Below are 13110 nucleotides of genomic sequence, written 5' to 3'. Positions count from 1 at the left end.
GGAAAGAAGAGTTAATTTAGGAGACAATGGAAGGAGACGGGGAGCATTTTGAGCAGGGCTTAAAGGAGTAGTGTACATTGAGCAGAGGGACAGGGATTGGCGGGAGTTAGGGGTGGGGTGGGGGGAGACATCCCAGGAAAACAAAGAGACATGAGCAATGATCCATGGCTAGAAAATACGTGGTGTGACTGGAGAGGCAAAAAGTGGCCTAGTCTGACTATTTGTGGCAATATACCATTTTGGAACTGAGTGTGAAGCGAGACCTTGGAGCAAATCCAAGGGGTGTTGTTATTAGAAGTAGCAGAAGGGACCTTATTTCACATTTAGCGTGGACCCCTGACGGTTCCATTTGAGTGAGGTGTGGGTGTATTTTCATTCTGGAATTTTACACTACAACACTACCGCATGCGTTGACCAATTTCAATACAGACTTTCCTTATGTTGCTTTATAATTAGAAGCCAGTGAATTGAAGTTCCACAGCGGTACATAGACTAGTAGTGATAGCTTTATGGAATTGTTTATTTTTAGTTTGGCAAAGGCAAGGCAGTAAATATCTCAATTAGTAAACTAAAGCAGCATGGATGAGAAATGCCCACAAGGAGATAAGGAGTTAGAAATAACTAAATCAGTTAATTGTAGGAAACCCTCGTTGCTTACCCATATTTAGAGTATGAAGAACCAACCTAATGTGTGTGTATGCACAGTTTCGTTATCCACAGTGCTGCCAGCGATGAGGTCCTTTGCATGCTTCAGGCTCTCCTTGTTTAGGAAGTTTCTCTCTTTAGAAGCCACTGTGATTGACCCATTGGGTCAATAGCCAATCACAGCAGGGTGAGATTTTGTCTTTGAGTATGGAAGCTTCTCATCCTGCACTTTCTTTCAACGTGACCCAAAAGGGGTTTTATTACGAAGCACAGAGGCAAGTTACTCATTTTCATATTCATATTTATATTCACATTACATGGCCTAATGTGTGAAAATATTTAATGAAAACATGCATGTGGTACTGCAGTATCATTTATTTGCCTCTAGATAGAATCTCCTAAATTATATTTGAGATTCCATTTTAGGTTTGGGAGGAAAAGCAGAGGTGGTCCACAAAGCTTCGTTTCAAGACTTTAAGTTTTGGTGTATTGAGTCATGCTGTTCCTGTAACTTTAGGATCTTTAGGAAATATTAACCATTCAGAAGATAAAAGAGTGACTGGTGGCAGAAAACATTAAGAATGTTATAGGAAAAGGTGTTTGTGTTTTAAAGTTACAAAATACCATTATTCAGTTGTCACGATTTTTTGATTTTTAAAGTTGCATTCTTTAGTCCATTTGGATTTATGGCATGTATTTAACGTTATATGAAAGGACCTTTGGATTTTCCCCCTAAAGAGGGGTCTGTGGAAAGATGATTGTCTTCTTATCCTTAACAATTTACAGCATATCAGCTCTCTGGGGTCTGTTGGGGAAATGATGGGGGTTCGTGCATCTGTAGATTACATTTCTGTCTGTCTCCTCTCTGCTTTGTAGACTGGAAAAAGATAGCATTCAGCAGAGCTTTAGCAATGAAGCAAAGGCCCAAGCCCTTCAGGCCCAGCAAAGAGAGCAGGAGCTGACACAGAAGATACAGCAAATGGAGGCCCAGCATGACAAAACTGGTAGGTGGTAGGAAAGATTAGGGCCTGGGCACTGGCTCACACGCCAGGCCCACGCCTTACTGTGAAATGACATCAGAAACACCTGTAACCTTTGGCTGGCCGAGGGGAGCAGATGCTAACTACACCAGAGATTCCGAATTACATATTAGTTAGCGTTTAAAAGAGAAAATGGAAAGTATTGCCCACTGTCTGTTGATTTCGGAGTGCTGCTCTCACATCTGTTGCACCATCTGGATTATGAGTTTATTTACCTGTGTTCAAGAAACGTAAAGCTGAGAGAGACCACAACAAAGTAGAAAAACAAAGGGCTTGTTTTTGGCTGGGTTTTCAGGCACACATGTTATATAAAGAAAATAGCATCAGAAGCTCTGCGGGAAATGCTCTGAGCGTACAGTTAGAGTCTCCTGAATAGCATCGAACAGTTCCCACAGTACACACATTATAGCTCCTCTAAAAGCCTAATGAGTTTGCTTCAGCATCCAAACTGGAGAAAAGCTTTAGCCATTAATCGGTTCTTAATTCACTGTCGCAGCTGGATGTAATTCAGTGGCTCCAAATTGATATGTTCCTTTATTTAATCTTTGCAGCTTCGAACATTTTTAGCATTTGTATGATTTCCCCACCTCCCCCAGCCCCATCTAGAGTGATGTTTAATCCTTTGCATTCTTAAAGTTCTCACAACTGCTGTTAAAATGCACCAATACAACGCACTGACCACAGCTGGCAACTTGGCTAAAAATTGCCATCTTTCATCACATTGGCACTGTTCTGCAGACGGAGCTGGCCAGTAACTCTTTACCTTTAATTTGAAAGTAAAATGCACTTTGAAAATCGGCAGTTTGATTTGTTCTGTCGGAGCATTATGGAGTTCTTTCACTTCTGAGTTGTGTGTTCACAGACAGTGTTAGTCAAAACAAGGCAGTGTCCGTCATTAGAATTCCACACCACGCACTCCAGGCTGATTGTACTATTACAACAAAAGTTTAATTGATCCTGTCTCTTCCAGAAAAGTGTTGCTTCATTTTTAGTGCCTTGTTTTATTTTGCTTTGTATGCTGTATGGTTTTTGCCAATCATTAGCTAAAATTGAAAAGAAAGAAAGGGCCTTATTAAAGCTGACACTTAAAGATAATTTTCACATGGTGTAATGTGTACTATATTTGATGACATGGTAAAAAAATTATTGCTCATCCTATAGGTGAAAAATTGCTAAGGTAAAATTCATTAAATGATCTATTTACTTATAAAGAGGCAAACGTCATATTGACTCACATATTTCCCTCCAGTACTTTCAGTAGAGATTTCTTCTAACAGCATTTGGCCAGAAGAAATGAAGCCTCACTAGACTTAGTAAATGTTTTTCCCCTAAAAACAAAAGGAGGAAGTTAGAGGATAAATTTTGATTTGCCCCCACTGCTAGCAGGGTCCTAGTGCTCATGGAGTCTTGGGCAGAATCTCCGAGGACTAGATAAGAGCATTTAACTGTTAGAACCACCTTAAGAACACTGCCTTTATTTTGCACAAAAATATCACACTCTCTTCAGTTTCTCTGACCAGATCTTCATTGAAGCTCATACTGTTGACAAAGAAATCAAAATTCTAGGGAAAATTACATATTTCACTTTCATAATTAGAGAGGTGTGTGCAAGATAGGGTGTTGGTGAAATATGTGAGTGAATATGAACCAGGAAACGTGGATTACAGTGTGGAAGAGAGTTCCTCCATTATTTCAGTTGTCAGTTATCTGCTTGTGATCATTTTTGACACTCTGTGTATAGTAAAATTGTCAAAATAAAAAGATAATATCTTGCATATTACAAAGATATGAGCATCTATGACTCCATTCGAGGTATTTGACAATTTGTTAACACATTAAAACATTACGCCAAGCTGGTATGATCAGAAATGTTTTTGGTGTGTAATTATTAAGAAAATAAATGTCTCACATGATTTAATGTCTTGCCAGAGGAGTGGTCCTTGACTTAGGACATTGGAAGTGGTCTAGTGGCTTACAGGAAATGTGTGGTAGGAAATGAGCGCTTTTACCGCTGTGTATAGAAGCACTGCAGAGCTACAACCATAAACATCTTATGTTGGTGGGGGGTTATTGTTGTTTCTAGAAAGTGAACAGTATTCACTGCTGACCTCCCAGAATACATTCTTGACAAAGTTAAAGGAAGAGTGCTGTACGTTAGCCAAGAAACTGGAAGAAATCTCTCAAAAAAGCAGGTAGGTAATATTATACAATACTATCAGAGTGCTGTTTGTGTGAATAGTGTAATTTTTCCTTAAAAAACAGCATTTCCACTATTTTATGCCTAATGTCAAAATTAGATAACTGTTGATATATTTTCTGTGAAAATATTTTCTCTGTGTAAACATTTTCTCAATTGTCCATGCAGACACCTTGATGTGTTTTCATGATTATGTATACGTACTATTATTTAACGTTTTTAATGTTTAAAATTGAAAACTATAAAATTTCAGAACACAAAGGTCAAGATAGCAATTTTTCTAATAAAGGAAGCAGATAAATCAAGTAGTTTTAAAATCTTATGTTGATACAGTTAACACATTTTAATCTATTATCACAGTTCTCCATGAACACACAAAAGCTGTCTTCAGGTCAAATGATAATAGATGAAATGTGTATCTAAATATAAAAATGAAAGTAGTTGATACTTTAAAATAAATAAACCCAAACCATCCTTTCCTTCTTCTAAAATTGTTTTATTTTAATAGAACAACCATCATTCATTTTATAGGTACTATACTCTTTTGTAAATCCCTTGATTGGGATCTTAATGAATTTTCTCCTGGACATTTTCTAAGCAGAATATCTCAATGAGTAATTTATTTTATATTCTAAATTGTAAGAAGCCTGAGTTCTCATCTTGGCTCTGACAGTAACTGTGTAATCTTGAACAAATGTATTTGACCTGCTTGCACTGTGGTTTCTTTTTGTAAATAAATGATATTGCACAGAATCACTTTGAATTGAACTATAAAAGTCAACATTCACATAACTAGCTAGATGTCAAATATCACATTACAATGTAGCCTAATGGAAAAATAACCTGTATGTCTTCTCTTCTGTGTTTTTCTGAAACTCGCTTAGATCTACTCAGAACAAGTAATATGGCTCAGCAAACTGCTGACTCAGATATCTCATTCAGAAAGAGAAGAACCCTATCTTGGGTTCCTGCATCAATCAACTGGCTTAGCTGATGGAATCCCCATCCCTGAATCTTTTGGGGGAATCGAGGGCTTATGAATCCAGTTCTTTCTGCTCACAGGAAGGCAGAGGCTGAAGTGTGCTCTGACCTGTGCACCTTCTTAGCGAATACTAATTATATATCTTGTTTGGGTAAGGGCAAAGCTTAGGGGGGCCAACATACCAGATATTTTTAGGAAATTTGATAAGGAACCCCAATTGATCTTGTCGTGAAAGAGACCCACATAAAATATCAACAGTAGCTATTCCTAACCAGAAGGATTTGATTTGCCTCACATAGCTCCAAAGGTAAGTAATTTGTGAGAAACAAACAAACCAGATTATACAATTTAAGCCAAAAATTATATTGATCTGGGGTTTATAACATTCTCTTGAGATTGCTCTGTGATTGGTCGTTGACTAATTGTCTTGCTCTCTAAGAAGACGTAATTCGGGAAATGGAAGTGTATGAAAGAGAAGTGGGCGCTGTGTGCTTGGTGCGTATTATCTAAGTCTCACAATAGCTTGAGACAGGAGTTATTACCCTCTTTCACAGACGAGCAAACCAATACTCAGAGTGTTTAAATACTGGTAAGTGGGAAAGCTAGAGTTCTCACCTAGACGTTTCTGGTTCCAAAGCCCACGATCTTTCGTACAATAAGGATAATATTTTACATCTACTACTAAAGAAAAGGCAGGCCAACGTAGTTAAGATGGGACAGTTTGGGAAAGAAAAATTACTCTTAAATTCTTGTGGAGAAGTAGGCATACTTGGCTTGTGAGGGTTAATCTGTGAGCTGGGGTTAACCTGTGCCCAGAGCCCCAGACCCCTTTTTCCTGCTCTAAATCTATCAGCTTACCCTGTGCTGGTCTAGTCAGCTTGACCCTCAGCCTCTCTCCAGCTCCTCTCACTTCTAATTGCTCTAGCTCCGACCACTACGTGGTAAATTGAACGTGTTCCTTTTCGTCTGACACACAGATGGCACTCAATACATATTTATTGAGTGAATGAATGAAACAAACAATGCCCCCCCATATCCTGATCTGACTCTGGTTCCAGCCTGTTCCTTTGTTGGTGACAGGCAGCGTGCAGCAAAAAACACTTTGTGATTCAGAAAGAACTAGGTTTGAATCTCGCTCTGCCATTTAGCTTCATAACCTTGGGCGCATTGCCTAATCTCTCCAAACCTCAGCTCCTCGGGCTGTAAAGACATTCCTAAAGCCCCTGTGGCGGGGCTGTCTTGGGAGTTAGCAGTGTGTAGAGAGACACAGGTACACATGCGTGTACAGAGCACCTGGTGCAATGCTGGACGCGTGGAAGTGTGCGGTGGCTGCGCAGTTGTCGTGGACGGCGTTGTGTTAAGGGTCTTGACTGGCGATGTGGGTGTCTCTTCTCTTAGCTGTTCTTGTTTTTGCCAGGGTCCAAGTGCCACTTTCTGACAGACGTAAAGTCTATATCACGTGAAAACCTTTTTCAAGACAGAGCAGGAGAACGTGGATCTGGTTGTGCTTCAGGTCTGCTCTGGCGCCTTGTTGTGTAAATCTGAAGAATTAAAATAGGCCTCTACTGTAACTTTCTGAGTTAATCCAAAACTACGGTCTGGCAAATCCAAAGTTGATCCAAAAAAAAGGCCTGGAACCACAGTAAACACTTGATAAATTGTTATTTATTATTGTCAAAACTTTTGAGGGCCCCACAAGGTTACAAAAGATGCATTTGGTGTTCCTCACAAGAAAATAGTAGATAGGATAGATTGTGATTTTAGGGTTTTGTTTGTCTGTTTGTTGACTCTTAATTTCTCATCGATCCAGTCTCACTTTCCTCTGGCTCCCTCCATGAAGACTATGAGATTTTCAAAATACTTGCGAAATTTAACATTCCATTTTGCTATTACCTTCTGCTTTGAAACCACCTATAAAACTTGAAGGGCTTAGAGTGTTTCTTTTTTAAGTAACAATTATAAACTTATGAAGCCCTGTAGAAGCCCTCCACGCTGTGCCTCTACACCCCCTACACTCAATTTTGGGATAAACCATTTCCCCTGTGTTCTGAGGTGAGGCAATCTTGGAGATTTTTGAGCATTCTAAAGTGTTGTCATTGTGGGGCCGGCCCCGTGGCTTAGTGGTGACGTGCACGTGCTCCGCTGCTGGCGGCCCGGGTTCGGATCCCGGGCGTGCACTGACGCACCACTTCTCCGGCCATGCTGAGGCCGCGTCCCACATACAGCAACTAGAAGGATGTGCAGCTATGACATACAACTATCTACTGGGGCTTTGGGGGAAAAAATAAAGAAAGAAAGAAAATTAAAAAAAAAAAATAGCTTACTCTTTAAAGTGTTGTCATTGTGGAAGCTCAGTCTCCAAAATAATTATTTAAACCTTACGGTAATTTTGACCCAGGTTTTCCTCAGACAACTACAGTAAAATTTTTCCTGAAAGTAGGTGTATTTATTTTGTGTTGAGCAACAATTTAAAACATTTTTTTGCTCCCCTTTTCTTACTCGTGACGTTCCTCTACGAGTTTCATGTTCTTCAAAATGCCATACTAAACAAATGGATTCATACCATTTAAAATAAGATCTTTTTCACTCACAGATCTAGCCATTTGACTAGAGCTCATGCAGAATCACTAGGAAAGCTGACGATCTGGGCTCACCGTTCCTGTACATTCTTACTCTTTACCCCAGCCTCGTGCTCGGCTGCTCTGTGGACATGTTTAGAAATGGTTCCTCCGTGTGGGTCTGTGCTATGAGTTTTCTCCCCAAGTAAACGTATGTCTCATTACGGCCATGCCTCTTGCTTCTGTTCTCTGGAAGCCCTCCGCAGTGATCAGCACAGTACTTTCTGCACAGTTGCATTCCACACTACGTGAGTGGTGTCTGCAACCCCAGGATTTGTGAACGGCACATCACATTTTAAAACTAAAAATGAACTGCCAATTCTGTACATTTTATATTGCTTATTTTTGACCATCAGACAAGAGAACTAATTCCATTTTGCTTTTAATTGGCACCAGGCAGACGATCCGGCTGGCTTTAGTTGAAGCTCACGTAAACTTTAGCTACCCTTTCGTCTTTATGCCCCAGGACTCTGAGAGCCTTTTACAGTTATAGGGTTGTTTCTGAGGTTGGTAAGTGGAGATATTTAAATATCTTGGGTGCAACTGTGATTTTTTTCTTTATCAAAGTGAAGGAAGTGTTCCCTCTCCCCAGGCGCTCAGATGAATCAGCAGTAAAATGTTTGCAATGTGATCTAAAGTGTGGCCTGGCAAGCGCCTGGAAAGGTTGGGTGCTGGCTGGCGTGAGCCTCTGCCAGCTGCTGAGTGGAGATCAAGCGTGAGCTGGGTTTTAGCCTCTCAACAGTCGCATGTCGAAAAGAATGGGACATAGAGCACAGAACCCGGGTCGACGTGGTCTAGCTTCTCTTTCTTTCCCGTCATTGTCACTTTCTGGGTTGCTCTGCCTATGGATTGCTGTCTAACACTGCCCATTGTGTATTTGTGATCTGCGTTTTGTAATTAAGAGGAACAATGGGAGTCCACTGGGTCTCGTTATATATAATGGTTGGTTTAATTTGTTTCACTTCTATCTTGTTAATTGTAAATTGATCATTAAGATTTGAATTGTAATCTGTCACCAGGGTTGTGGGTATTGAGGCTGGAGCAATGATCCTGCTTTTAATCACTGATGATGAGAAACAAATTTTATAATTTTGGTACATATTGCAGTTCATATATTTTAACACTGTATTTTATGGTGTTATAAATATTGTTAAATGACTTTTAGTGTAGTTTTACTGTGTGGACTATAATGTATAAATTATATTACTGTTTTGGCAACCGTAGATATCCAACTGTGTGAGTTTAATTGAAGTAAAGAACACACACCCGGTTGAACTATTTTTTTTCTCTTGCATGTTTAGATGGTAGCACATTGGGATACAACAAAAATTATTTTCTGCAAGAAGAGACTGATATTGGCCTCTGCTAATTGTTACCAAAAGTCAAATGAGAATCTAAAAGAATAAAAAATTAAGGAGTTGTGTTTTCCCTTAAAAAGCAATTATCACTGTAATCCTAATTATAGTAGTAAAATATTATACTTCATGCAAATGCAATTACACCATATAACTGGTATATAAAATGCAGGGGAAAGTTCATGCTTCTGTAAAGCCAGAAATTGCCTAAATTTTCTATGAAAATGGATTAGAGTCAGTTATCCTTTTATATGACACTAGGATATTCATGCCACAAATGTAATCTCAGTAACATAGAAACTTGTAAGTTTACCCTTCAAACTTTGCAGACATCTAGTTCTTTCAATATATAATGGGCTCTAGATAGATAAAAATGGTGTCCATGCACATATACCAAATTTTTATTGAACATTGAAAGTTCATAGGCAAATTATCATTATAAACAAAGAAAAAAATATGCAAAGCAGAAAAAAATATTATAGCAGTAAAATACTTGACAGTAACATATACTTTACAAATAACATTTATATTTTGTGATTATGCAAGTAAGACATCCTCAATATAGGGCATTTAGACATAAATACAAAGAAGGAAGTTTTAAGGAAAAAACTTCCTGTGACATTACCATCCAACTAACTATTGTTAACTTTTGACATATTTCCTTTCAGTCATCTTCCATGTGTGTATAAATGTGTATGTATGCATACCTTTGTATTGTGAGTGAGATTATACTACATATACAGTTTTTCATCCTACTTTTTCCCTTAATATTATCAATGAACATTTCTCTACATCAGTAAATGCTCTAGAAACATAATTTTAATGGAATCATTTGTTTGCATAGTAATTCATTAGGCATTTAAGGTGTTTCCAATTTTTAACAATTATGGGTAATAATATAGTAATAATTTTGAACATAAATCTGAATTTTTAATGATTCCCTTAGTAGATTGCTGGTCAAAAGACTATGAACCTTTTTAAGGCTATTAATTATGTATTACTTTGCTCAAGTGCTACACTAAATTCTGCCCACTATATATGTACATATATCAGTATGTGGCAAAAAGAAGTGAGAGATTAAAAAAAGGAGTGAGGCAATCCGCAGTGGGTGGAATAACCCCTTTAGAGTTGGGCAGACCGGTGTTTGTATCTGGACTTGGCTAATCATCATTTGGGTGACCATAGGCAAATCGTTAAACCTCATATTGACCCTCACAGAAAAAGGAAATAACACCTACCTTGTAGGATTAATTGAGATCATTAATATAAAGGATGGATTCCACTTTCTGGCATGGTGTTGGCATACAATGAATATTTGACCGTAATCTGGTTTTATTACACATTTCTTTGAATATTGGTGAAATTGAATATTTTATAAATGTTTATTGCCCATTTATGTTTCTTTCTCTGTGAATATTTTTCATATTTCTTGTATATTTTTTTAATTGGAATTTTGATAAAGAGTAGGGGTAGCACTTTACTAAATGATGCTTCTTATCTTAATTTGTCTCATTTTTTTTAGTGTGTTGTCAGGTCTTTTTTTTAATTTTGAAAAATTTGTTCCCAGATCTTTTTGGTTTTGATGATTTTTTCTAAATCAAAGTGATTTTATTTTTTGTCTTAGATACAATATATGTCCATTGTAAAAATTCAGAAAATATGAAAAAGAAAAATATTTTTTTAAAAATTTGTAATCCTGACACCTAGAGATAATCAATATTGTGGTACACATGTCAAAATATTTTTTAATTATAAAATGGAATCACTTTATATGTGCTGATTTTAAATATTTTCCTTTCTTACCAATATGTCATATTTTTAGGTCAATAAATAACACCAAGAGATAGCCACATTATCCGAATAGCATCTGATATTCCATTTTGTTCATGGTTTCCTTTGCCTTGCAGAAGGTTTTTAGTCTGATGTAGTCTCATTTGTTTATTTTTTCTCTTGTTTCCCTTGCCCAAGTAGACATGGTATTTGAAAAGATGCTGCTAAGGATGATGTCAAAGAGTGTACCACCTATATTTTCTTCTAGAAGTTTTATGGTTTCAGCTCTTACATTCAGGTCTTTAATCTTTTTTGAGTTAATTTTTGTGTATGGTGTAAGGTAATGATCTGCTTTCATTCTTTTGCATGTGGCTATCCAGTTTTCCCAGAACCATTTATTGAAGAGACTTTCCTCTCTCCATTGTATATTCTTGGCTCCTTTGTCAAAGATTAGCTGTCCATCATATGTGGTTTTATTTCTGGGCTCTCAATTCTGTTCCATTGATCTGTGCATCTGTTTTTGTGCCGGTAGCCTGCTGTTTTGATTATGATAGCTTTGTAGTATGTTTGGAAGTCAGGGATTGTGATGCCTCCAGCTTTGTTCTTTTTTCTCAGGATTGCTTTGGCTATTCAGGGTCTTCGTTATTCCATATAAATTTTAGGATTCTATTTCCATGAAGAATGTCATTGGGATTCTGATTGGGATTGCATTGAATTTATAGATTGCTTTAGGTAATACAGACATTTCAATGATGTTTATTCTTCCAATGAATGAGCATGGAATATCTTTCCATTTCTTTATGTCTCCAATTTCTTTCAATAATGTCTTATAGTTTTCAGTATATAGGTCTTTCACCTCCTTGGTTAAGTTTATTCCTAGGTATTTCATTCTTTTTGTTACAATTGTAAACGTGATTGTGTTCTTGACTTCACTTTCTGCTATTTCTTTGTTAGTATGTAGAAATGCAACTGATTGTTGTAAGTTGATTTTGTACCCTGCAACTTTGCTGTAGTTGTTGATTATTTCTAGTAGTTTTCTGGTGGATTCTCTAGGGTTTTCTATATATAGAATCATGTTGTCTGCAAACAGCAAGAGTTTTACTTCTTCCCTTCCAATTCAGATCCCTTGTATTTCTTTTTCTTGCCTAATTGCTCTGGCTAAAACCTCCAGTACTGTGTTGAATAGGAGTGGCGAGAGAGGGCACACTTATCTTGTTCCTGTTCTCAGAGAGATTGCTTTCAGTTTTTCACCTTTATGTATGATGTTGGCTGTGGGTTTGTCATATATGGCCTTTATTATCTTGAGGTACTTTCCTTCAATACCCATTTTATTGAGAGTTTTTATCATAAATGGATGTTGGATCTTATTAAATACTTTTGCTGCATCTATTGAGATGATCATGTGATTTTTATTCCTCATTTTGTTAATGTGGTGTATCACATTGATTGATTTGTAGATGTTGAACCATCCCTGCATCCCTGGTATAAATCCCACTTGATCATGGTGTATAATCCTTTTAATGTATTGCTGTATTTGATTTGCCAATATTTTGTTGAGGATTTTTGCATCTATGTTATTCAGTGATAGTGGCCTGTAATTTTCTTTCTTTGTATTGTCCTTGTGTGGTTTTGGTATCAGGGTAATATTGGTCTCATGAAATGAGTTAGCAAGTATTCCATCTTCTTCAATTTTTTGGATTAGTTTGAGAAAAATGGATATTAAATCTTTGAATGTTTGGTAGAATTCTCCAGAGAAGCCATCTGGTCCTGGACTTTTGTTTTTGGGAGGTTTTTGATTCCTATTTCAATCTCTTTACTTGTGATTGGTCTATTCAGATTCTCTATTTCTTCTTGATTCAGTTTTGGGAGGTTATATGCATCTAAGAATTTATCCATTTCTTCTAGATTGTTCAATTTGTTGGCGTATAGTTTTTCATAGTATTCTCTTATAATCTTTTGTATTTCTGTGGTATCTGTTGTAATTTCTCCTCTTTCACTTTTAATTTTATTTATTTGAGCTTTCTCTCTTTTTTTCTTAGTGAGTTTGGCTAAGGATTTGTCAATTTTGTTTATCTTTTTAAAGAAAGCTCTTAGTTTCATTGATCCTTTCTGTTGTTTTTTTAGTCTCTATTTTATTTATTTCTGCTTTAATTTTTATTTTTTCTCTCCTTCTACTGACTTAGAGCTTTGTTTGTTTTTCTTTTTCTAGTTCTGTTAGGTGTAGTTTAAGATTACTTATTTGAGATTTTTTTTGTCTGTTGAGGTGGGCCTGTATTGCTATAAATTTCCCTCTTAGCACCACTTTTTCTGCATCCCATAGGAGTTGGTCTGTTGTGTTTTCATTTTCATTTGTCTCCAGGTATGTTCTGATTTCTCATTTGATTTTTTCAGTGATCCAATTGTTGTTCAGTAGCATGTTGTATAGTTTCCACATATTTGTGACTTTCCCAGCCTTTTTCTTGTAGTTGATTTCTAGTTTCATAATGTTGTTGTCAGAAAAGAT

At 37.0% G+C, this 13110-nt stretch overlaps 1 protein-coding gene across 1 annotated transcript in view; it reads left to right on the top strand.

Moving 5' to 3' along the window:
- SDCCAG8 (SHH signaling and ciliogenesis regulator SDCCAG8) overlaps positions 1-13110 on the top strand; it is a 226350-nt gene that overhangs the window by 132827 nt on the left and 80413 nt on the right. Inside the window, exons 14-15 of the mRNA XM_058533531.1 lie at positions 1522-1649; positions 3769-3877. Coding sequence (XP_058389514.1) covers positions 1522-1649; positions 3769-3877 — 237 coding nt within the window. The remainder of the gene's footprint in view (positions 1-1521; positions 1650-3768; positions 3878-13110) is intronic.

The sequence above is a fragment of the Diceros bicornis genome, chromosome 38, assembly GCF_020826845.1.
Source record: "Diceros bicornis minor isolate mBicDic1 chromosome 38, mDicBic1.mat.cur, whole genome shotgun sequence".
Classification (NCBI taxonomy): Eukaryota; Metazoa; Chordata; class Mammalia; order Perissodactyla; family Rhinocerotidae; genus Diceros; species Diceros bicornis.
The sequence above is the reverse complement of the archived record's forward strand: the minus strand, read 5'-3'. Positions and strand labels throughout refer to the sequence as shown.